Source organism: Marmota marmota, unplaced genomic scaffold (genome assembly GCF_001458135.2).
Source record: "Marmota marmota marmota unplaced genomic scaffold, marMar, whole genome shotgun sequence".
NCBI lineage: Eukaryota > Metazoa > Chordata > Mammalia > Rodentia > Sciuridae > Marmota > Marmota marmota.
Window position 1 is genome coordinate 3500246 of NW_026000078.1, and position 27522 is coordinate 3527767.

Below are 27522 nucleotides of genomic sequence, written 5' to 3' on the forward strand. Positions count from 1 at the left end.
GCACTCTTCTGCCACATACAGTGAAACTGTTTTGATGTGGAGACTATAAACGTAGGATGATAAGGCCCATAAATGTAGTAGATATTTTAGGATACAAAGCTGTCTTTCAAAAATGGATGAAAAATTAAGACTCTCTTATATAAACGAGATAAAAAAGTTCATCACAACTAGTTCTGCTCTTCAAGAAATATTGACAAGAGTCTGATAAGTTGAAATGAATAAGAACAAATACCAGTGTAAAATCTCACAAAAATGTAAAGGCCCTGTTAAAGGTACATGTACAGAACAATACAAAAGCCCCTGATATTATAATGTAAGTGAACAAATCACTTATAAATCTGGTATAACATTCTTTAAAGCATGAAACATGGTATAAACCAAATAGTGTTTTGAAATTAATTTTTATCAGTTGAAATTAAAGAAATTAATTTTTATCAGTTTAAAATAGATTGTTATATCTTTACTTATTTTTATTTTGTATTTGTAGTACTTGGAATATAACCCAGGTCCTCATACACCTCAAGCCCTTAGATTATTATAAGTGCAATGGTAAACATTGTAATATGCAAACTGGCAAATAAGAAAAGAAATAAAACATGCCACTGCCATAAAAAAATCAGTGAAACACAAAGGAAGATCATCAGAAAGGAAAAGAGGAACAAAAATACTATAAGACAAAAAAAATCAGTAATTTATTGAAATGAAAATGGGTTACATGCACCAGCAAAAATACTTAGGCTGAATGGATAAAAAATAAGATACAATGATATGTTGCCTATTAGCAACTAACATTCCATCTAAAGTAAAAATGAAAATAAAATTTTAATTAGATAAGTGGTGCTATGTGACCTAAAAATATAAATTATTAAATTATATATAAAAGTAAACAAAAAGACAACAATGTATTAATTTTATATGTTTTTATATTGATGTATCTTTTCATATAATTTTAGAAATTTCACTGGTTACTTAGAAATGAAAGTCTGGAAAATACTGAAGTAATTTATTCCAATAGTGTCTTTTATTGTTATACTTTTCAGATTCTATAATTTATTCTTCCCTTAAATTTCCATATCCCATGAAAAAAGAAATGCATAGAATATCTTATGAATTATAAAGCTTACAGGGACCTAGTGGATGAATCAGTTAAGAGCTATGCTATAGTAAGAAAAACTCAACAATTTTCTGTGGCTTCAAATAGCCAAATTCGTTTTTCATTTTCATCGAAGATCAGCAAGGGAATTGTTATTAGTACCTTCAAAATGGCAATAAAACCTTGATTTTGACATATACTTTAACAATTTAGGAGGCCCCTAAGTAAACATTATTTTTTTCTTGCGTTTCATTGCAAAGCAAATTACTTGTACTTCCTCAAATTCAAACAGGTGTATATTTCACCTGCAGGGAGACACACCAATTATTGTGAACAATAGTCCATCTGTCTGTGAGTGTGAAGGTATAATTGAAAATTACCAGAAAGAAATAATTTCATTTGAGTTAACACTTGAAAAGCAAGAAACATATGAAGAACCCTTACCACTTCCACAGTCTTCTAAAATATTATTATTAACTAAATAGGAATTTATATACCAAAATATGTTCACCAACAATAATTAGTCTGATTTTCATAACAACCAAACAAGGGAGACTATAGGAAGAGCTCACTGAAGAGTTAGACTACTTTGTCTTGAATTTCAGTCCAATATTTTCTACAATTTGACAATGAACAAATCATATGGCCTGCTTTTTTCAATGTCTGTTTTCTCATTTTAAAAGTAGTGATAATCCCATTTGACAGGGTTATCCCATACCTCAGTATATGTCCAAAGGAGTCAATATTAGCATATTACAGAGACACAGCCACATCAATGTTTATAGCAGCTCAATTTACAATGGCTAAGTTATGGAGCCAACCTAGATGCCCTTCAACAGATGAATGGATAAAGAAAATGTGGCATATATACACAATGGAGTATGACTCAGTCATAAAAAAGATGAATTTATATCATTTACCAGTAAATAGATGAATCTAGAAACTCTCATGCTAAGTGAAATAAGCCAATCCACAACAACCAAAGTTTGAATGTTTTCCCTTATATGTGGAAGCTAACCCACAATGAGGAGTTGGGTAGAGGTTCAGTGCAGTAGACAAAGGGAAATGAAGGGAAGAGAGGGTTATAGGAAAAGGAAAGACAGTGGAGTGAATCTGACATAACTTTTCTATGTACAACTATAAATATACCATAGTGAATTCACCATGATGTATTTTGACAAGATATTAATTAAAAAATAATTTTGGGTAAATGGTAGAACAATCAGTAGAGGCAGGAGGTGGGAAGAGGGAAAGGGAAGAAGAGGTACTGGGGTATGAATTAGAACAAGATATATTCTATGCTTGTATAAGTATATTAAATGTAGTCTACTGTCATGTATAACTGAAACGAAAAAAATATAAAACTCTATCAAAAATAGTGATAATCATAATTCTATCCTTTAGGGCCTGTTTGGGGGGTGAGGGTTGGTCAAACTGATAAAACATGGAATTAAAAAGCAACACTCAATACATATTGTTAATATCCTTAGAGTATTCTGTTCTTTCAACATATTTATTAAAATACTACCATCCTCATTTCCAAAGTGAAGACCTTAATGAAATCAGTAGATATCAATTGATTATCCAAGGTTCACACCATAGATGGCAGAACTTAGACTTAAAATTAGGTTTGTTTTGTAGTCACTTTATTTACATTCTAGTCTCACTTATTTTATTTAGCTAATTTGACCCAATTAGATGATGATACAATCTTTATAGTTAATTTAGCAAAGGTTTTTTCCATGTATATTAGTTTAAGTGATTCAGGGAAAAAAAAGATTAAGTGAGAGTGGAAGAGGATATTGTAGAAAAAGTAAGTGAGGGCTGGGGATGTGGCTCAAGCGGTAGTGCGCTCGCCTGGCATGCATGCGGCCCCAGGTTCAATCCTCAGCACCACATACAAACAAAGATGTTGTGTCCGGTGAAAACTAAAAAATAAATATTAAAAAATTCTCTCTCTCTCTCTCTCTTAAAAGAAAAGAAAAAATAAAAATAAAAAGTAAGTGAAACAACTGTGTAGTTATGGTGTAATTAGAAAAGGTTTCAGAACAGCAAATTTAGCAGATGGAAGTCAGTGGTTTGCTCAGGAAGCAAGGGTAATAGTGGCCAATGTGGTGTCATTATGGAGCTTGGATTACTGCTTGTACAAATTAGATTTGAAGAATTGGAATAGGGTTGTAGGATTGCATTTTGAAAGGAAGGGGTTATGTAAAATTTGTAAAATTCTACATCCAGCATTTCTTTCTTTTCTGCTGAACAAGAATAAAAAAAAAAAGCAAAACTGAGATTTTTGTCATTTCACAATTGAAAAACACTTAACTGTGGATTTGGGATATTGCTGATTTTAAGTTGACTTGGTAAGTGGGTTTTAATATTTTCTTGAGTTTAATATAAGTCCCCTCTCCCCTTCACCCTTTTTGTCTTGAAATAGGTGGTTTCTGACATATGGTTTGATACAGAGTTTCACAGTCTATTTTAGGTTTGTCCACAGCTCATGTTTCAGTGTCCAGCAGAACAAACTGTACTATTTATGTTGGAAAAGTGACTGAGTGCTGGCTCAAAACATTTCTCTAATTTCAGAGATCTGGTAGGCAAACTTCATTATCTTTGTCTTCTTTATCTAACCTTCATGTGGGGCTTATCCTAAGCTTAGGTTTATTTTCTATTTCCTCACTTCTGGTGGGGACTGCTGATGGGTGAAGTTTTCCTGTTTTGAGAAAATCTTACATAATACAATGTAAAATTCAAAGAAATTATGGCTTCTTTTCAATAAGAACAACTATGCATTTGATCAAGTTTTATAGTAATAATACTAACGCTTTGGAATATAAAAAACTAGAAAAAATTAAAAAAATTTAAAGTTGCAATATTTGGAGTTAGATATATGTGATAACATACCTTGCATAGATGTGACATGAAAAGTATGTCCTTTTTTTCAGCCTGTAGAACAATGAGAAATAAATGCCTATTGTTTATAAATTACAAAGTAAATAAAAGTATTCCTATTGAATACTTTAATGATACTTCTATTAAATTATTTACTACAAAATACATAACTATGAAGTCTCTGGATAATAACTGTAAATGACAAGAGTACATAATTTGTCCTTTCAAATCCTTTGCATGTTAAAAACCCCATTAGCATTTAACACAGTTGTGAGACTACTTAGAATAGGGAAAAAGAATTTTGTGAATAATTGATATTTATATAAGTAGACAGGAGTTATAGAAATATACAGATTTCTTGGAAGTTATTACTCTTTAACATTTTAATAGTACTCCATCAATTTATGTAAGTATTACTTTGGCATGACTCTAGTAGGGATTAAGCTCTATGACTAAATTTATTATACTTAATGCCTTAAGCGAAATCCTGAATTTTTGCTGGAGTCTTACCATTATATTGGCATTTATATTGCAGAAATTAAATAAAATAACCATGTCTAATATAATATCATTAGGAAAAATATTTTAGAGAAAAATATACACTGGATAATTTTCATTTAGAATTTTCTTTGTGTGCATGGATATGATTTTTTTTTTACAATTATTCATTTATATATTATTATTTTAGTAGTACATATTTATGAGGTGTGGTGTAATTATTTGACTCATGTATACAAGGTACAATGATCAAATCAAGGTAGTTAGCATTTCCAACTGTTTAAAAATTTAAATAATATTTTATTAACACAAAATCATTATACATATTGATGGGATATTTATATTTAACAATAATCTAATAAATATATTATGAATAACCAGAAGAGAAAACTTGAAATTTTTAAACATAAAACAATGATATGAAGATGGGACACATTAAATATCCTGTTTTTATCAGTACATATCTTATATACATGTATCAAAAGTATTACACTATATCCCATAAATATTAGATATGTTTTAATGACTAGAAATATTCACCTGAAAGATTGTTGTTTTACTGTTGCGATATTACTAGATGTCCTGTTTTAAATATTGTATGCGTATGAATACCTAGCTCTACTTCATATTTTCAAGGAATTTCCAAGTTATCTCATTTGCCAGCATATATTGTAACAATAGACCTTCTGAAAGAGAGAAATTTCCTCTTTGTAGAACAATGCAAAATATAAGCATATGTGGTTAACAGAATTATTATTACTAACTGTGATAGGTTTTCTGAGGAAAATTCTTATGGGATAGCTATTCTAGGAAAATAGAAACAGCAAATATTGCAAATCCATTTTTTTTATTCCAAAGTTATCCAAGATTTGATTGCAGATTTAATTTCACAAGGTAGCAACATATTTGGTTATATGAAGCCTTCTCCTGTGGGGTTTAGAGATCTTCAGATTGCTTGCTTTAGGGGAAAATTAAGATTAAATGGGTCATAACTGCTTTCAGGTTGATGAAGGACCTAGAGCCCTCAAAAACAGGATAGCAATTCTCTTAAGACTGAATGTCCTCTGCAGTATCCAAGGAGTCTGAACTCTGTTACGTTGGAAACCACTGGTCAAAAATGCTGATGTCTCAGTATTTCTCTAGCACTGACTTACCCCAGGATGCTGTGGAATGCAGCACCTTCACTGGTCACCAAGCCCCATTTTGGTTTCAAGGCTCCATTGAACTAGTGAGAAGGTTATCAGTGTTTTGCTTCTGGGGATGCTCTGGCTGCATGTTTGCATCTTTTCTTTGCAGTGGACCATTCATCCTTGGTTGTAGCCCTCACTGTTCATAGTCATTGGAGCCTTGGATAAGTTGTTACTATGTTCATGGGGATGCACTGCAGAAAGCCATCCAAGCAGTCATTTTGCAACTGTCAGCTTTAACCTTTGCTGGGCTTTGTATTTTCAACTATCATGTGGACATTGGCAAAGCTGTTGCCATGCTGTGGAAGCTCTGACATTTTTAATACCTTAAAACCGATCGTACGCCTCTTTGTCTCCACTGTCATGCCATTCAGCTCAAATAAGGAAGAATTAAGCGATCAGTCCATTTGTGGACAAACTTTATCCCAATCACATGGTTATTTTAGAATTAATTGTTGAGAGAAATTCGAGAGGAAATGTATTCAAGTAATCATAAGACTGAGTTTTATATTATGATGAGATAATGGGGTTGTCTCCCAATTCACAAGGCTCACAGTATTACTAAACTTTAGATATGCGCCTTTGCCTTTTGATTTATCAATATTTTAAAAATAATTTAGCTTTGTTATTCTCAATTCATGATCATACTTCTGCATTTGACTTGGGAATAATAGACAAAGGGAAAAATTTCATTCACGACTAAAGACCCCAGAAAATAGACACTGTTTAATTAAACACTAGGAACTTCCCTCTGTTCCATTGATACCAGCTACTAATGGTCACCTATTCCCTGGAAAACTTTAAAATGAGGAGATGCTGAAATATCAGTGTACAGATTTCTCAATCCTAGGAAGGAAATCTTGTAGAACTTCTAACAGAGAAGTTCCAGTTAGGGAAGAGCACTCCATTGTCGGTGTATCAGAGTATTACAGATTCCGACAGACTTTATCCTCAACTGTGCTTCACTTGTCCTGAAATAATCTTCCCACGGATATAAAATTATAAATAATAAATATTTTTTCCACTGTGGAAATTGATAATGACCACACGTATTCTATGAAAAGAAAAATTACAAAAAAAGTTCAAGAGAATATATTATGCTATTAAAAAAAGAATAAATGAGAAAAATATACGACAATATATTTGACGAGTAATAGAAGCTTATATTTGTATATCTCCACCTATCTTGGGTTGCTAAAAAAATTCCCCAATAATATCCTCAAGTTTTCTTCTTTAAATAACATCTTACCTGCACTGTGAATATCACTGATCTGTGCCTAAAAGGATGGCTCAAAATTAACTGATTAGGCAATGATGAAAGTATGTTTCAAAATCAACACAGGTCTGCCAGAAATCCTAAAGAAGAAAACAAATACAAACAGATATGTGAAGGGGAGAGAGAGGGAATATAGAAAGAAAGAAGAAAGGGAGGGAAAAGAAAAAAATGCACAAAATAAAAGATGGAAAATAATAAAGATGTCTTCTCATTCCCATATCTTATTCTTGGGGATACAAAATTATTTCTGAGTAGTAGAAAGAATTATTAGAAGGTGAAAAGTGTGGAAAGGAAAGAGAATGCCAAGTGATGAAAGAATGAAAGGTGGAAAGAGAAATGAGTTTGTAACAATTTCAGTAGGACCAAGACTAAAAATAACAATGGTGTAATAACAATATCATAGCAAACAAGCTTACTGAGATTTTATTATATTCATACACTAGGATAACAGCTTTACTTGCATTAACTTGTTTAATCATGATAATTTCATGACATAAACATCACTTTATCTATTTTGTAGATAAGTTAAATTTACAAAGGCCAATTTCCAGGATCACACAACTGATAAATGGAAAGGTCAAGATTTAAAACTAGAGATCCACCCACACTGGACTCTGCAGGGCCCAGGCCCATAGATTGGCTGGTCAACCGCTTTCCCTGTGGAGCAGACTATGCCAGAGCCTAACCTTTGGCACAGGACCACCCTTTCTACCAGTTGACTACTGCAGAAGGTCAAGCCCAGTGTCCCAGATCCACCCACTCCAACTTATGGAGATCCCAGACCCAGGATGCTGTAGCATCCATTGAGGGACACCAGCAGGATCTGGAAGCCCAATATGAAGGTGAGGGTCAGACAATCTGCACAGGTACTACAAGAATATAGGGAAGAAACTGTAATATCTCAGATCCACACTGGAAGAAAGGAAAACACATAGACAACATGAAAAACAAGGGAGGAAAGTGCCCCAAACAAACCAGGACACTATAATAACAGAACCTATGGACAGCAAAGTTGAGGAAATGTCAGAGAGGGAGTTCAGAAGGTACATAATTAAGATGATCTATGAATTAAAGAATGACCTAAATGAGCAAATACAAGCAAAAATTGATCACTCTAACAGTGAGATAAGAGAGCAAATGGAGGTAGCAAAAGATTACTTCAAGATAGATGTAGATATTCTCCAATAAAAACTAGTCAGATATCCTTGAAATGAAGGATACAATAAATCAAAACCTCAATAGAAATCATAACCAACAGACTAGATAACTTGAATGACATCAGAAAATGAAAACAAAGTATACAATCTGAAAAATAAAGTTGATCACACAGTGAAGGAAGGTAGAAACCACAAACAGAACATCCAAGAATTATGGGAAAGCATCAAAAGAGCAAATCTAAGAGTTATTGGGATAGAAGAAGGCACAGAGTTCCAAACCAAAGGAATGTGCAATTTCTTCAATGAGATAATATCAGAAAATTTCCCAAGCATGAAAAGCAAATTGGAAAACCAAATACAAGAGACTTACTGGACACATTATAATGAAAATGCCTAGCATACAGAATCAGGATAGAATCTTAAAAGCTGCATGAGAGAGGAATCAGATCACATATAGGGGGAGACCAATTTGTATCTCAACAGAGTTTTCAACCCACATCTCAAAGCCAGGAGATTGTGGGACAACACGTACCAAGCTCTGAAAGAAAATGGATGCCAACCAAGAATCTTATATCAAGCAAAACTAAGCTTTAGATTTGGTGATGAAATAAAAACCTTCCATGATAAACAAAAGTTAAAAGAATTTACAACAAGAAAGCCTGAATTACAGAACATCCTCAGCAAAATATTCCAAGATGAGGAAATGAAAAACAATAATGAAAATCAGCAGAGGGAGGGATTGCACTAAAGAAAATCAATCAGAGAAGAAACCGAGTCATGTTAAATACCAAAAATAAACAAAAATGGCTGGGAATACAAATCATGTCTCAATAATAACCCTGAATGTTAATGGCCTAAACTCAGAGTCAGAAGACATAGACTAGCAGATTGAATTAAAAACAAACAAACAAACAAAAAATGACCCAACAATATGTTGCCTCCAAGATACATATCTCATAGAAAAAGGCATTCCCAGACTGAAGGTAAAGGGTTTGGAAAAATCATACCACTCACATGGAATGCTGAAGCAAGCAGGGGTTTCCATCTTCATATCAAATGAAGTAGACTTCAAACTAAAGTCAATCAAAAAGAATAAAGAAGGACACTACATACTGCTCAAGGGAATTATACACCAATAAGACTTAACAATTATAAATATTTATGCCCCAAACAACAGAGCAGCTATGTTCATCAAACAAACTCTTCTCAAGTTCAAGAGTCAAATAGACCACAACACAATAATTTTGGTTGAATTTAACACACCTCTTTTATCACTAGAGAGATCCTTCAAACAAAAGCTGAACAAAGAAACTATAGAACTCAGTAATACAATCAATAACTTAGACTTAACTGACATATATAGAATATTCCAACTTTCAATGAGAGAATATTCTTTCTTCTCAGCAACACGTGGATCATACTAAGATGACCATATACTATGCTACAAAGCAACTCTTAGCAAATATAAAAAAGTAGAGATACTACCCTGCATTCTATCAGATCATAATGGGATGAAATTAGAGATCAATGATAAAATAAGGAGTAAAATCTACTCCAACACCTGGAGACTAAATAATATGCTATTGAATGAACAATGGATTACAAAAGATATCAAGGAGGAGATTAAAAAGTTTTTAGAGGTGAATGAGAACACAGATATAACATATCGGAATCTCTGGGACACTGTGAAAGCACTTCTAAGAGGGAAGTTCTTTTCATGTAGTTCATTCCTTAAAAGAAGAAAAAGTCAACAAATAAAATGACTTAATACTACATCTCAAGCCCTAGAAAATGAAGAAAAAATCAACACCAAAAGCAGCAGAAGAGAGGAAATAATTAAACTCTTGGCTGAAATCAATGAAATTGAAACAATTGAAAAAAGTGACAGAACAAAAAGTTGGTTCCTTTGACAGACCCTTAGCCATGCTAATGAAGAGAAGGACAGAGAAAACTCAAATCACTGACAAATGTGATGAAAAAGGAAATACCACAACAGACACTACAGAAATACAGAAGATAATTAGAAATTATTTCAAAAACCTGCACTCTAATAAAATAGAAAATATCAAAGGCATTGACAAATTTCTAAAGTCATATAATTTGCCCAAATTGAATCAGGATGATATACACAATTTAAACTGATCAATTTCAAGTGATGAAATAGCAGACACCATCAAAAGTCTACCAACCAAGAAAAGCCCAGGACCAAACAGATACACAGCCGAGTTTTACAAGACCTTCAAAGAAAGAACTAATGTCAATACTCTCCAATTAATTTCAGGAAATAGAAAAAGAGGAAGCACTTCCAAACTCATTCTATGAGGCCAATATTACTCTGATTCCAAAACCAAGCAAAGACATATCAAAAAAAAAAAGATAACTTCAGACCAATATCTTTAATGAACATAATGCAAAAATTATCAATAAAATTCTGGCAAATCAAATACAAAAAGATCATGCACCATGATCAAGTGGGATTCATCCCAGGGATGCAAGGTTGGTTCAACATAACATACAAAAATCAATAATGTAATTCATCACATCAATAGACTTAAATGTAAGAATCATATGATCATCACAATAGACACAGAAAAAGCATTTGACAAAATATAGCACCCGTTTATGTTCAAAACACTAGAAAAACTAGGGATAACAGGAACATACCTCAATATCATAAAGGCTATATATGCTAACCCCAGGCCAACATCATTCTAAATGGAGAAAAATTGAAGGCATTCCCTTTATAAACTGGAACAAGAGAGGGGTACCCTCTTTCACCACTTCTATTTAACATAGTTCTTGAAACACTGGCTAGTGAAATTATACAGATTAAAGAAATTAAAGGAGTACATATAGGAAAAGAAGAACTCAAATTCACACTATTTTCTGATGATATGATTCTATACCTGGAAGACCCTAAAAGTTCCACCAAAAAACCTTCTAGAGTTAGTAAATGAAATCAGCAAAGTATCAGGATATGAAATCAACACCCATAAATCAAAGGCATTTCTGTATATCAGTGACAAATCCTCAGAAAGGGAAATGAGGAAAACTACCCCATTCTCAATAGCCTCAAAAAAAAAATAAAATTCTTGGGAATCAATTTAATGAAAGAGGTGAAAGATCTATATTATAAAAATTACAGAACCCTAAAGAAAGAAGTCAAAGAAGACCTTAGAAGATGGAAAGATCTACCTTGCTCTGGATAGGGGGAATTAATATTATCAAAATGACCATACTTCCAAGAGCACTATAGATTTAATGCAATTCTGATCAAAATTCCAATGACATTCCTCATAGAAATGGAAAAAGCAATCATGAAATTCATCTGGAAAAATAATTCATACGCAATAAAATGAAATTAAACCCCTATCTCTCACCATACACAAAACTCAACTCAAAATGGATCAAGGACTTAAGAATACAACCAGAGACACTTCGTTGAATAGAAGAAAAAGTAGGCCCTCATCTACATCATTTGGGATTAGGCCCCAAATTCCTTAATAAGACTCCTGTGGCACAAGAATTAAAATCAAGAATCAATAAATGGAATGGACTCAAACTAAAAACCTTCTTCTCAGCAAAAGACACAATCTTTAGGTGAATAGAGACCCTATATCTTGGGAGCAAATCTTTACCCCTCACACATCGGATAGAGTACTGATCATTACGATATATGAAGAATTCATAAAGCTAAACACCAAAAAAATGAATAAACCAATAAATAAATGGGCCAAGGACCTGAAGAGACACTTCTCAGAGGTCTCATATACCTACAAATACATTTAAAAAATGTTCATCACCACTAGCAATTAGAAAAATGCAAATCAAACCACTGTAAGATTTCATCTCACTCTAGTCAGAGTGGTATCTATTATGCATACAAACAACAATATGTGTTGGTGAGGATGTGGGGGAAAGGGTACACTCATACACTGCTGGTGAGCTTGAAAATTGGTGCAGCCAATATGGAAAGCAGTATGGAGATTTTTTGGAAATTGGGAATGGAACCACCATCTGACCCAGCTAACTCTCTCCTCGGTCTATACCCAAAGGACTTAAAAACAGCATCCTACAGGGACACAGCTACATCAATGCCTATAGCAGCACAATTCACAATAGCTAAACCATAGAACCAACTATATGCCCTTTAATAGATGAATGGATAAAAAAATGTGACATACATACACAACGGAATATTACTCAGAAATAAAAGAGAATAAAATCATGGCATTTGCAGGTAAATGGATAGAGTTAGAGAAGATAATGGTAAATCAAGTTAGCCAGTACCCCCAATCCAAATGCCAAATGTTTTCTTTGATATAAGGAAGCTGATTCATAGTGGGGTAGTGAGGGGGAGCATAGGAGGAATAGACCAATTCTAGATAGGGCAGAGGGGATGGAGGGGAAGGGAGGGGGCATGGGGTATTTAATGATGGCAAAATGTGATGATCATTGCTATCCAAAATACATGTATGAAGACACAAATTGGTTGGAATATACTATTTATACAGTCAGAGATATGAAAAAATATGCTCTATATATGTAATAAGAATTGTAATGTGTTCTGCTGTCATATACACATTAAAAAAAATTACATTAAAGAAAGATTTAAAACTAGCTCATCTTAATCTTTAGGTCATGTTCTGAACCATCGCATTTTAGAATTTGTAACCTTGAATCAAGTATGACATTCAAATGATTCCTCTCTTCTCTCTCAACTCTTTAGAGCATCAGCCCTTTCTTACCACCAACTGTCTAATCCGTCTTCTCTTCTAATCTGATTCTAATACTCAACCGCATCCAGTTAGTGTCTTGTAAACCTTGTAAATTTTCCTTTTTAGGTGAAAATAATTCTCTGGTAATGAAAGAGCTCTTTATTCTCTCCTTCCTATACACTCTACCCCATCTTTTATATCAATTGATGGTATCCTTATTTTCAATATCTCAGTACCTTGTCAGCCTTCAAGGATGCAGTTTTCCAGAACAGATAATTCAGACAGCATTAGCCTTGACATTGTTTGGGGATGACATCTGTTCTGCTAAGTATCTCTGGTAAATCAATAAATATATTTTGTGCCATTCCTCAAAATATCATAGCTTTATTGGAAATTCCCAAATTTCTTTGCTTTTTTGCTTCTCACACCTATCTTTTAAGTTGTTTTTGTATTCCCATGTAAGTTTAAAAGTGGAAGCTCAAACTCAGGATTTAGTGTTCCTGAAACCAATTTACCTTTAAATTGTACTGTAAGTGACAAGGGCATTGCCATTTTTCACTTACCCAGCCTTTTAAATAACAGAGTCCTCTTAACTCCATTTTTTTTCTTTTCTGATGTCTATTTAGCTACCATTTTCTGTGGTCAATCTTCACCAGATTTATTGCATCACCCCTCTCTGTGTGGTTAATTATTATTACTTAATAAAAATATCTCATATCTTATAATTGTATGGGTGGAACAAACAGATGGCCCTTCTGCTGGAGCATTATTCACCTACTGTTAGCTAGTGGGTCAAAAACTCAGATGACTGGAATGGCTAGGGACAACCAGACCTCTTTACCTATCCGTTCATTCCAACTCTGCACACAGCACAATAGACTCTGATTTTCATAAGATTAAGCCCCATGAAAATCCTAGTAAAATTTTTTCTTGTTTCTTGTTGACTGACTTTTCACTCTATAAGGCAAATCACACATTGTGTAAATCAATCCCACAGATGATGTAGGAAGAGACTCCACATAGGTATGGCCACTGGAAATAGTTATTCATCGGGTAGCCCTAATTGCAACAATCTGCAGTACTCTCCTAATTCTCATTCTTATTGCTATAATCCTAGTTCAGTTTTTCATGACTGCCTGTTTAATAATCTGCAGGACTTCTAGTGTTTCTGTCCCTGCTAACTGTGCCTTCTAATGCATCTGTTATACTTAAAAATTCTAATCAAGTTCCTTTCCTGTCTAAAGCAAACAAACAGTACCTTCATATAGGCTTCCAAGAAAAGTGTTTTCTTCTTCTGACTTTGAGCATTCTCAATACATCTTTACCACCTTGATGTCCATGGTTCTCCTACACCTCAACTTATGGTTTTAAAGCATTACTTTCCTCCTTGTCCTTACTCACATTTTATAATTCTATTTTTCTTACTAAAATGGAATTTTATCTGATATTTTTTCATTAAATTCAAAACCATTCTTCGAATCAATTTCATCTTCTCCTGTTCATGTCAGAAATTACTTTTTGTGTCAATAAAATCTTAACACACTTTACTCATGACTCTCTTACCACAATGATCTCACCCTTCACTTTACTATGGTAGGCTTTTGTGTGTGGCTGTATCCCTTCTCATACTTAACCTCTAGAATAACTCTATTAGAATCTGACATATCACATATATAATTTAACATTGTTAATGACCATTTGTAAAGAAGCAAAAAATGTACTGAGGTTATTCATGTTAATAATAGATTTTACTTATATTAATGTCTCTCAGAATATTATTTCAACAAGTAAAAAATTATTGATTTTTATGTTCTGGTTTTATATTAACTCTGAAATACAAGTATATTTTATACTTACATCATATCTCTGCTCAAATTAGCAACATTTCAATGCTCCATAATTCTTGCTGGTGGCTTCTACAGTGAACATCCCAACTTCAGAAATACGGAAGAAATACTGATGTAACACAGAAAATGTCACTTCATAGTCAGACCTGTTATCATATTTTGCCCTTGTCACTTGCTACAGAAGTTTGGACAATTTGCTCAGTCTCTCTAGGCCTTAGTTTCTTCATGTATATGAAACTTTTGGAAACACACAATTTCTGACATTATGTTCATTTATTCATAAGATGAAGACATAACCCATAGTAACCCCAATGTCTTGCACAATACTTGTAACTTAGGAGTATATGTTAGATAGCCATATATTGAGCACATTAGACATACTAATCATTTGCTAGGTTCTAGGACCATTACATATGATGTCTGCCTTTTAAAAGCTTGGTACAGAATGGTGAACATATAAATATTTAATTATTTATAACACATTTACTATATAAATGATATTTAAGAAGTTGAAAAGCTGTGACACAGAAGAGGAGTTATAAACTATGCCTAGGAATATGAGTGTAGGCTTTATAAAAAATGTTGCTTCAACTCAATATATGCCAGGTACACAACAATGGTGGAAGAGGATCATAGGAAGAATACCAGGAGGTATGAACTTACATGTAAAACACATGGAACTTTGATTGTCCACATGGTTGGTCCCAGGAAAGACCAAAAGGAGAGTGCGGTGAATACTAGAGAAATAATTAGGTAATAATTGGAATAACAACTCTTCCCCAGAGATAGTACTTCCTCATTTCCCCTCATCTTGATAAATGATATCATTGCCAAATATCTATATCTTTAGTGTCTGCATTTCATAATTCTTTAGATTTTATATACCCATAAACCTGTTGCCTCTCACCTTTGAAACATCCTGTCTATGCCCTAGTCAAAGTCACCCACTTCTTTTCTGGGCTACTATAAAAAGCCTCTAACTTATCTTCCTTTTTTCATTCTTATACTCCAGTTTCTGATTTCCTCCAAGAGGCAATGATGATTTCCTTTTAAAGCACAGCATGCTCTTTCACCACTCTTTACAGCATCACTAGCTCTCTTTCTTGATTCATTCTAAGATATGACCTACCTATCTATCTTCAATTCATTTGCTTTTCCATATATCACACATGCTTTAGCCTTGCTAACTTAAAAAAGGAAAAGTTTCTCGAGTATTCCAAGATTTATTCACCCATGAGTTTTTGCTTTCTCCTCTGTCTAGATTGGTCTTTTCCTTGTCTTCAACTGACTACTTATTTTTAATTCTTTAATTCACAGCTAAAATCACTCCCTCAAGTAATGTTTCACTGACCATCCAGTCTGAAATACTCTGATAGTGATGTTACCCTCTATTTTATTATGCTGTTACTTCATAGTAGTTTTTATAGAAATCTGAAATTATTTATCATCATTGTTATTCTCATTACTGATATTGTATTTACTTGCATATTTTATTTTTCTTCCACTAGAATGTAAGTTCTCTTGGAATAGAAAAATGACTGTCTTGCTCATCATTATATCCCTTATATCATCCTTAATACTTGGCAAAGGAGAACACTCAATCCTTTTTGAAAGGATGGATAACATTTTCCCACCTATACATTAATTAAAGAGGAAAAGGATGTGCATTCATTGATTTAGTGTTTTATTAGACATAAAAGATATTTGGCTATGGGGATAAAATCATAACCACCACAAATTCTGCTATTCCATCACAAATCCTACTATTCTAGCACAAAATCTACTCTCTAGCCATGTTATTAAGCACTTGAATTGATGGGAATGCAGAAGTGTAAATAAATAAAAATTGGTGTGTGGGAAGGAGGACAAGAAAATTAATGTCTTGTTTCTTTTTGGAAATTGAAATATTACAAACATTGCAGATAAATAGTTCAAACAACATTTTGAGTATAAGTTGAGTTGTGTCTAATTGTAACTTTCTATTAGTGAAGCACATCAGAAATAAGATCTACTTCTAGGTAAATAATACATGAATGAGGACTGTTTACATATGTCACATGCCAGATATTTGAAAAGACTAATATTCCTTTAATAAAAACAACATTAAGTTCTAAAAGGTCATTTAAGATCATTTTCTTGAGAGAGTTTATGAATGTTCTTCACCTGTTGATTTAACATTATTATTAATAGTCTGATTCACATTCAGTGTTTTTACTCTAAATATTTTTTCATCTTAACATTTACTTTGTCAAATGTGTTCTTTTACAGGAATATATATAGTTGCTAGAAAGAACAGTGGCAGCTTCAGAGCAAAATGAAGTTCTTTGTGCTGCTTTCAGCCCTTGGGCTCTGTTGGGCTCAGTATTCCCCAAACACTCAACAGGGAAGGACCTCTATGGTCCACTTGTTTGAGTGGCGCTGGGTTGATATTGCTCAGGAATGTGAGCGATACTTAGCTCCCAATGGATTTGGAGGAGTTCAGGTAAGGATTGTTCACATCATAAATTGCAACATTTACTTGAGCTTATGATAAATGATATAGTAAAATGGCAACCCGTTTCTGTGAATCTGAGATAATATTTTACTTCTCATATAAGTCCTCTGAAACAGTTTTCTGAGGAACAAAAAATTTAGTATTGGTGGCAACTTTATATTTTGTTTCAGGATAACAGCAGGACATCTTTAATGGGCTGTTAATATTTTAGAGTGGTTATAAAGTAATGTAGCTGCATGTACAAAGATTCAGCAATAATTTTAGGTTATTAATTTGTTTTAGAGGTTTTAATGATATAAAATAATCTATAATTTAATACTTATTAAGTTTGCTTTCTTTGTAGATCTCACCACCCAATGAAAATATTGTTGTTAACAACCCTTCAAGACCTTGGTGGGAAAGATACCAACCAATTAGCTATAAAATATGCACAAGATCTGGAAATGAAGATGAGTTCAGAGACATGGTGTCTAGGTGTAACAATGTTGGTGTAAGTGAATTTAAGTTTCCATTAAATATTATATAGGAAGATAATTTCTTCTTTTTTTTTTCCTCTCTTGAGCAGTAAGTTTTTGGGACTTGATTTTTTTAAAATTTAACTTCATACTTGAGCAGTAACTCAAAATGAACTATTGCTATATGTTCAACCTTTATAAATACTTATAAATGTGCCATTTATCTACTAAAGAAAAGACCTTTTAAAGTTTAAAGAAGAGTTTACTTGTAAAGCAAGGCATCAACTTTAACCCTTATAACGAAATACATTTCTTATTAAGATTTAGAATTCCCAATTATAATAATTGCTGTAAATTTTATGTGATATATCTACAAGTAAATTCCTGAGCACATCTTCTCCATCTTTTTTTAAATAATGAATAGCCATTTTCTCTTTATAGTGAGGAGTGTAATGATAGGCAATATCTATCTTCCTTTCTTCAGATACTAAGCAGAGAGTAAAGGCTAATTTTTTTCTTTTTCCTTGTGATCCACTGAAATTTCAAAAATTAATAATTTTTTCTGTCTCAACTGATTCTTATCTCCTCAAAAATGACTTTCTTAATAATTATCATAGTTTCCGCTTTTCTCAATTCATCATTTTTGTAAATGTATGACAAGACAACTAGAATGGATATCACTCTTCATTTCACATTAGTTTCCTTTCATGCTTCACTTTTTAGTCTTATTGGGAAAAGAAGTTATACAATAATAAAGAAATATTTTAGATTTTAATGAATACTCTGTAAAGTTTAATCAATAATGTTTCAGATTTTTACTTAAAAAAAAAACTGAAGTAAACCCTTTGCTTTTCAGGTCCGAATTTATGTGGATGCTGTAATTAATCATATGTGTGGTGAAGGGGGAGGTGCAGGAACAAGCAGTACTTGTGGAAGTTACTTCAATGCTGGAAATAGGGAGTTTCCAGCAGTCCCATACTCTGGTTGGGATTTTAATGATGGTAAATGTAAAACCTCAAGTGGCGGCATTGAGAGCTATAATGATGCTTATCAGGTAATTTTCTTTTTAAAATAATAATCTGAATAAAGAACTACCTATGCCTTTAATTATGCACATGTAACTTACTTAAACACTGATTTTAAACACTAGTTTAGATTCCTATGTAAAATAAGTAACCATGACTGCATAAAAATAAAAAAAACTCAATAATCAAAAGCATTTTGCAGTCATGATACTAGGTATAGAACTCAGTGATAGAATACTTGCCTGGCATGTGTAAGGCACTGGGTTCACTCCTCAATCCCAGAAGGATAAATAAATAAATAAATTCCTCCAATCAACTAAAAAGCTCATCTACTCATTTTCTACTTTCTCCATTTTTATGCTAGAAAATATTTCAAAGTGTATCCAGAGAATAATGCCAATATTCCCAATGCCTAATTTAAAAAATGAATTATGGAAATATCTGTTGATGAATAAATGAATGAATAAATGATCAAACAGATTCTCAGGTCAAAGACGATATTTTAAAAAAACACAAAATTTTTACCTCAACAGGTCAGAGATTGTCGTCTGGATGGTCTTCTTGATCTTGCCCTGGAGAAAGATTATGTGCGCACCCAAATTGCCAATTATATGAACCATCTCATTGATATTGGTGTAGCAGGGTTCAGACTGGATGCTTCTAAGCACATGTGGCCTGGAGACATAAAGGCAATTTTGGATAAACTACATAATCTAAACACAAATTGGTTCCCTGGAGGAAGCAGGCCTTTCATTTTCCAGGAGGTACATTCATCTATATATGTGCATAAAAACTGTATCATATCATTCACTAGAAAATAAATGGCAGATTTAATTCAATAAGAAATTTCTGTAGGTTAATGGCTAAGTCATTAATATACTGTAGCATTCTTAAAAATTTTATTCAGAAATAACACATTTAATTCTATCAAAGTTTGTTATTTGAAACTACAGGAAATTTGATTAGGCTACAAATCCCTAATATTTATTACATTGCAGAGACCATTATACAAGACCAAAAATAAAATAGTTGTTGCCTAAGCCATTCTGAGTTTGGGTCTTTACTATACCACTATTGGCTGTCTAAGTTTTTATTCAAATTAATTTTCCTTTCTGTGAAAAAATATTTTTTATGTAAAGAAAAGGACTAATGATAAAGTTTATGTTTTTGTTCTCTTTGGAAAATTAATTAGTAATTAATGAATTATTAATTATCAAGCATTAATAAATATCTATAAGGAAGTAAGTTCTATGATAGTGTGAGCTATTGTTTTTACAATTTATGTGCAAGACTAAATGAGATCAAGATTTTCACAGGTTACCTTGTCAAGAGATTTCTTTCAATATTGTGACATATATTTTATCAAAACAAAATAAGAATATCAATATGATGAAAGTAGTTTTAAGCATTTCAAATAACATAAATGTTTTAAAGCTATTTTTATATTAATTTTTTCATTAAAATACTTTAAAATTTTTGTACATTAAAATGATATATTGCACTATATTTCTACCAGGTGATTGATCTGGGTGGTGAGGCAATTACAAGTAGTGAGTACTTTGGAAATGGCCGTGTGACAGAATTCAAGTATGGTGCAAAACTGGGCACAGTTATTCGCAGGTGGAATGGAGAGAAGATGGCTTACTTAAAGTAAATATAATTTGTCATTTATACTACTTTACAGATCTATTTGTCATACTACTCCTCTATGAGTTATCATCTTAGAACCTTCTTAGATAATCAAGAAGTAGATTATTAATAAATGTTATTCTTCCTCAAACCACAATTAATCATCTTTTTAATTTAGAATTATCAGTCTCCAGGATGTATTCTGGAAACCAAAACATCACCTAAATATTTTCATCTATTATTTTAATACACTGGATTTGAGTAATGTTTCCTTATAATCTATTAAAACTAAGTTATTTTTAAGAGGATGCTACCATTTATAAAGTGCCTACAATTTGGCCATAACTATGGAATAAGTATGCATTTTCTCAACTCTTTAATTTGAAACATTAAGGTGTTCATTCTTAAGGAATACAGTGTTGAAGCCTCATTTTAACCAAGTTTGCCTTTCTGTATAATGTGATATGAATATTAACCTTCAGAAATCCACATAGAATTTATATACTGAAAACTTTAAAAGAAACTTTTGTATGACAAAAATCTTATATATGAATGGATACAAGCAATCCTACATATATATATAAACACAGAATGAATTTATAGATTTGTTAATCTATAAAAACCCTAAATTCTATGGAATAATTAATTAGAGAATTTATCTAAGGATGCAGATTTAGATTACCATAAACCTATTGTAAAAGAATAAAAATATTTATTTTTTTAACAGGAACTGGGGAGAAGGTTGGGGTTTCATGCCCTCAGACAGAGCTCTAGTCTTTGTGGATAACCATGACAACCAACGAGGACATGGAGCTGGAGGATCATCCATTCTTACCTTCTGGGATGCAAGGTAGGAAAAAAACTCACCTTTTAATGAGAGTAATAATATTCTATTCTTCTATTGTAATATATTTTTATAATTTTCAGGCTGTATAAAATGGCAGTTGGATTTATGCTTGCTCATCCTTATGGATTTACACGAGTAATGTCAAGCTACCGTTGGCCAAGATATTTTGTGAATGGACAAGTAAGTTTTGAATTTGTTCAAAATATCTTTTTTTCAAGAAAGAAGTAGGTAATTTTCTTTTAATTTCTCATGAGTTTGTTGCATTCAGTATTTATCATCAAGTATTTATTTAAATGGAAACATAATGCTGATCTCTGATTTTTGTAATGGAAAGGATATTAAATACATAAAATTTATGTTCTCTTTTTTCAAAGAGTATGAAAACTGTTCAGTAATAGGACAGATATCCACACACTAAGGAAAGAAACTTATGAAAAAGAACAAGTTACAGGGTATAAAGTATATACTTATCATAAGTACCCAATTTCATAGAGTTGATATGAGGATTACACATGCTAAAACTTATCAAGAACTTAAATCAGTTCCTGCTTTTATTATAAGAAATGAATACTATGAAAATATTTTTTTAAAAAAGTTTTATGGTGTGCAAAGAAATGGTTCAGCTGAGCTGAAGTTAAATGAGGAAAATATCTTAAAAGATGAATGAAATGATATACATTACAGAATTAAAAAATTCCAGACCACTTCAGGATAAGTAAGTATGAGAAAAATATCAGGGATATGGTAAAAACATTAATCCAAATATCAATTTCCAAAGTGAACTGAGAAGTAAATTATGAAGATGCTTTAAAAGTTAAGTGAGGGTTTTCTTTTTAAACTAAAGATTTCAGAAGTAGCATCATTAAAGAGACTTCATATCTAAAATCAATCCCTTCTGTATAATTCAGACAGATACCTAGAGAAACAGAGTTTACAGAGATTCTAAAAATTCAGTAAAGGTCTATAAATATTGTATGGATGATGTATTCTAAATAAAGACACTGCAGAGACAAGTAGCAGGACCAATTAATTGAGTTTAGTATAATGAAGGAAGTGAAAGATAGATGTGTGTGTGTGTTAAAAATCTGTTTTTGTTTAAATTAAGGATGTTAATGATTGGGTTGGACCACCAAATAATAATGGAGTGACTAAAGAAGTAACTATTAATCCAGACACTACTTGTGGCAATGACTGGGTCTGTGAACATCGATGGCGCCAAATAAGGTAAGAGTAATACATATCCTCTAACATTTTCCTTAACATTTTACTTTAAACTGTTTGAGTTTAAGAATAGCAACATTTTATATGATACTATGCTTTTAGAAACATGGTTATTTTCCGAAATGTGGTTGATGGCCAGCCTTTTCAAAACTGGTGGGATAATGGTAGCAACCAAGTGGCTTTTGGAAGAGGAAACAAAGGATTCATTGTCTTTAATAATGATGACTGGTAAGTAGATATCAATTTTAAATAATTTTTACACTATTGTGTTCTAGTTTTATTCTATTCCTGTTCATTGACTTTTTTCATATCTTGAAAATCCTTTAAGTCAGGGAATTAAGAAAATAAGAAATCAGAAAAGTAAAGAAGAAAAATGATGATGGCATTTATTTCACCCCGTATTTTTATAAGGGTCTTTGTTTTAACTGGAGCTTTCTTATGCATCCATGCAATATTGTTTACTGAATATTATGCATATTATGCTAATATTACATGAGCCACTAAATATACCAACAGTTATTTTAAGGATGGCAAAATCTCTAAAAGAGCATGGCTTTCAATCTCAATCTTAGTATTGGAATATTTTTTTTTAGCTCTGTATCTCAACTACTCCACTATCTGCTCCTTTGCTATACATTCTTCACTTCCTACCTCTCAGGGACAAGTACTACTTTAAAGTGTATGTGTTAGAAATGTATCTTATGGCCAATGATATTCCCACTAGATTTTTTTAGTTTTACTTCTAAAGCTTCTCATTGCTGTCCTTTCTTTAGTGATACTGATAGCCTATTCTTGTAGTCTAATGAGTCTTTCATATGGAGAACTACAGACAGAAGAACTCTGCCAGCTTTGGAATGTTTCAGTCCCAGCCCAACTTCTGCTCATGTTTAGCTCAGGTTAGGCTAAAATTACATTTTATTGGCCAAAAATAAATAAGTAAGTAATGTGTCTTTTTTTTTTTTCCAAAAGAGCCTATGGCTAGTTCTTTAATTTCTGTGTTTTCCGGATAGAAGAACGGAAATAAATTTATACAAGATAGTTTCTATTCCAAGCTATATAATTCTTCATAAAAGTGCTAAAATATTTTTACTTCTATTTCTAATTATTTTTGGCCTCTACAAAAAATATTTTTTGAAGAAAAATTCCAATTTTAGTTCTTTAAAGCAATCAGTATTTTTACAAATTCACATAAAGACAAATTGAAAATATTTTTGTTTACCACAGGGAGTATTTTTATCTAAGGGTAGCAATTCCTGTAGATCTTCACTGCTATTCTTCAACCTTTATGGTCTGGTAATAGTCACCACTGACTAAGAATGGGTAGGTGTTCTGTATGTTTACATTGTACTGAGAGTGCTGTTCACATCCACTGGAAAGGTCTCTGTGTTTCCATTTTCTTCTTATTGAGACCTTGACTGCTTAAAATTCTATGGCACAAAATTAAGCTGTTTATTTACTTTAGAGAGATTCTGAATTCTTATATTTGACAGTAATGAATTTAAGTTAAATAGCAAATTTTGTTTTATAGGTCATTGTCAACAACTTTGCAAACTGGTCTTCCTGGTGGCACATATTGTGATGTCATTTCTGGAGATAAAATTAATGGAGATTGCACAGGAATTAAAGTCTATGTTTCCAGTGATGGCAAGGCTCAGTTTTCTATTAGTAACTCTGCTGAAGACCCATTCATTGCAATTCATGCTGATTCAAAGTTGTAAAATTTAAATTAAATGCATATACACAGCATTATCAAGTGTCTTTTTATTGTAAATACATTCATTTCCATAATCCTTTAAATTTTATTTTAAGATGTATGTAATCAACTTGAAAAGGTCAAGTATTAAAAAATAGCATTACTCATATGTATAATTATAAGAAAACAACAGGCAAAGTGTTATTGTTTTAGAAGACACACTTTAACCTACCTGTCAAGGGAATTTATAAGAACTCAGAAAGGCATTTTGACAAATATATTATTGTCATTGACACCATTTGTCCACTATGTATCTCTTATTTCTGAGATATAGTCTGAAAGTCTGTCTACGATTTAGAGATATACTCTGAAATTCTGTCTGTAATTCTCTCACAAAGTCTTTCTGCCAATTAGAAAGAACTGGTTTAATGGTGATTCACATACTGAGATAGCTCAATTGGATGGTTTTCACAATACTGAAGTGCTTTTATAATTTACAGAGTTAAAAATAGAAGAGACTGGGGCTGTGTGGCTCAGTGATAGAAAAAGTGCCGAGCATGTGTGAGGCACTGGGTTCATTTCTCAGCATCACGTATAAATAAATGAATAAACTAAAGGTCCACCAACATATAAAAAATAGTTTTAAAAAATAGAAGGGACTTCAATTATGCAGTCTATAATTTTTAATATTATTGAGCCCACAAGAATATTCTACTCCTTTCCCTATAGTCTTGTCTCTCATTGTCTTTTTTTGATTGTTTTTTAAGCTGTAGTTGGACACAATGCCTTTTTATTTTACTTATGTATTTTCATGTGGTGCTGAGGATCAAAACCATCACCTGGCAAATACTAGGGGAGCTGTGTACCACTCAGTCACAATCCCTGCCTGCCTTTCATTTTCTTTCAGTGGTTTTGACTTGCTGTCATATGGCTTTTCATTCTTGCTCTAACCTCTAACATGGATGTTCAGTTAAGGCTTTCATGTCAGTATATTCTCCAGATTTTCTTTATAATCCTACTTTAGTCCTTCTTCCAACCACATGGTCCTCCACCATACAATCAAGGTGATTTTCAAATTGGAAAACCATCACCATCACCACTACAATGTTTCCAAATCTCATTAATGGATTTCTTACCTTCCATAGGATAAAAGGCCAAAAGTCTAACTAGATTATTAAGTCTGCATTTGAAGCCTCACCTCAAAATATTTCTTCTCTTTAGCGTCTGTTTTTTTAACAAAGCTAACCTTTTAGTTATTTGAAATTAACAAACCTCACTTAGCTTCTTAAGTTCAATACAAGAAACATTCTAGGTCAGGGCTGATGGCGCACACCTGTAATTCCAATGGTGTGGGAGGCAGAGGAAGGGGATCAGGAGTTCAAAGCCAGCCTTAGCAAAAGCGAGGTGCTAAGCAACTCATTGAGACCTGTCACTAAATAAAATACAAAATAGGTCTGGGATGTGGCTCAGTGGCCAAGTGCTCCTGGGTTCAATCCCAGTACCCAACCCCTTGCAAAAAAAAATTATTTTCCTTCTACTTGGGATATTCTTTACCTCTTCTCCCAATAAACTTCTATTCATCATTCATTCTTGGTTCAATGGCTGACCTATGGATTAGGTCAGATCCCCTGATTTCTTTCATGACTGCCCATATCATCCTTCTTATTACTCATTAGTACATTAGAAAATGTCTCTTTTGCTCTTTATTGAATCCTTAATCTCAGTATAGAATCCAGAACATATTATGTATGAATTCAATAAGTATTTGTAAAATGAATTGATATATTGATTTGCTTAGTACCTTGCTTTTGCTGAGGCTGGCTTTGAACTTGTGATCCTCTTGCTTCAGCCTCCTGAGTTACTGGGATTACAGGCATGTGCCACCACGTCCAGCTCAATTTTTCTTTTTAAGAAACTAAAAATGGAAGACTAAATTAAATCCCCAGAGCAAGTAGAAGGGAAAAATAAAACAAAACTTGAGTCACTGAACTTAAACATGAAAGAGTAAGGGAAAATAAATTGTGTAAACAACAGCTAATTCCAGTAAAAGACTAGAGAAATTGAAAAAGTTATTGCTAGATTACCAAGAAAAGATGAATGACAAATGTCAAGAATAGAAGGTAATCATTGATGAAAGCTATCATTAAATCCCCAAATTCTAAGAAGGTACTAATGGAATATTTTAAACAATTTATCTCCACAAATTTGATGAAAAGAACAATTTCATGAAGGTCACAAACTCCTTCTATTTAAAAAGTAGGTTACCTGAATCCTATGTATGTTTAAGATATTTACTTTGTAGATAAGTTTTCACATAAGGAAAACTCAATAGTTTTCCCATATTGTTTCACTGGTGAATTCTGCCAAACATTAAAGGAAGAAAGTACACTATGAATCCAGCATATAAGACTGTTCAAGAAAACTACAAATTACTACTTTTAATGAATATGGGAAATTTTATTTTGTCAAGTGGGATTTATCTTGGGAAATGTTGACTATTTGAGCCTTTGAAAATCATTGAAATCACGTATAACAACAAAGAAAAAGCATATGATCATCTTAATTAGGGAACAAGAGATGATATTTGACAAGATTAAGTATCCTCTTATAACAAAAACTTAGGAAACCAGAAATGAAACAGACTCTTAAACTACCAGTGTCTATAGAACTTATATCTATGTTGATGGCAAAATACTGAATAATGAAAGTCTTTTTCCTAAGGTTGTAAACGAGGAAAGAAGGTACAAACTCTAGATTACTATTGAGCCTATAACTGGCAGTATGGCCAGTGAAATTAAAAAAGAAAAAAAGTATAAAAATTAATAATGAAATAAAGTTGTTCTTAGAGATGGCATGGTTTTGGATGTAACAAATACCTAAAAATTAGCAAAGTGGCTCCTACAAACAATAAATGAGTTAAGGTAAATATGAAAAAATCAATTGTACTATATATTTTCAAAAACAACTAGAAATTTAATTTCCTTTTTAATATTACTTTTCATAATGCCCAATGTAAGAAAGAATTGGGTGTGTATCACTGAAATATGTGCTAGGCCTAAATGTTGGAAAATCTTTGCCAATTTTTATGGAAAGATGTATACCCTATATGGGTAAGAAGATTTGTTAAGATGTCCATTCTTCCCCCTCTTGGTTCATTCTCTTAAAAAATCCCTGCAGGATATTTTGTTGATGTTGCCAGGTTAACTCAGATTTGTTTGGTTTAAAGGCAACAGAACTAGCAGAACCACCACGTTTGAAAACACATACAAAACCGGATGGCTTCTATTACAAATCCCAAAACTTATTTCAAAGCTACTCAAGATAGTGTGGTATTGACAAAATAAAAGACATAAATCATTGAAACAGAAAAGATCAGCAATGGACTCACACACAGCCAATTAAATTTTGACAGAGTGAGTAACCAATTCAGTGGAGAAAAGATAGTTTTTTTCAACATATAAGAGAAATATTTGACACCTGTATGAAATAAAAAGGA

General features: G+C 32.5%; 1 protein-coding gene across 2 annotated transcripts in view; it reads left to right on the plus strand.

Moving 5' to 3' along the window:
• The window catches only part of LOC107156562 (amylase alpha 2A), a 71054-nt gene extending 46975 nt beyond the window's left edge, over window positions 1–24079 (plus strand). Inside the window, exons 1-10 of one of the 2 annotated variants that reach the window (XM_015502625.1) lie at window positions 16931–17144; window positions 17500–17646; window positions 18468–18665; window positions 19170–19400; window positions 20153–20286; window positions 20993–21115; window positions 21193–21292; window positions 22218–22336; window positions 22436–22561; window positions 23862–24079. In XM_015502625.1, coding sequence (XP_015358111.1) covers window positions 16977–17144; window positions 17500–17646; window positions 18468–18665; window positions 19170–19400; window positions 20153–20286; window positions 20993–21115; window positions 21193–21292; window positions 22218–22336; window positions 22436–22561; window positions 23862–24051 — 1536 coding nt within the window. In that variant the 5' untranslated portion in view covers window positions 16931–16976 and the 3' untranslated portion in view covers window positions 24052–24079. Of the gene's footprint in view, window positions 1–16930; window positions 17145–17499; window positions 17647–18467; window positions 18666–19169; window positions 19401–20152; window positions 20287–20992; window positions 21116–21192; window positions 21293–22217; window positions 22337–22435; window positions 22562–23861 lie in introns of those variants that run through there. The other variant, XM_048814627.1, reaches the window with a different exon arrangement.
• The last annotated feature ends 3443 nt before the right edge of the window (window positions 24080–27522 follow it).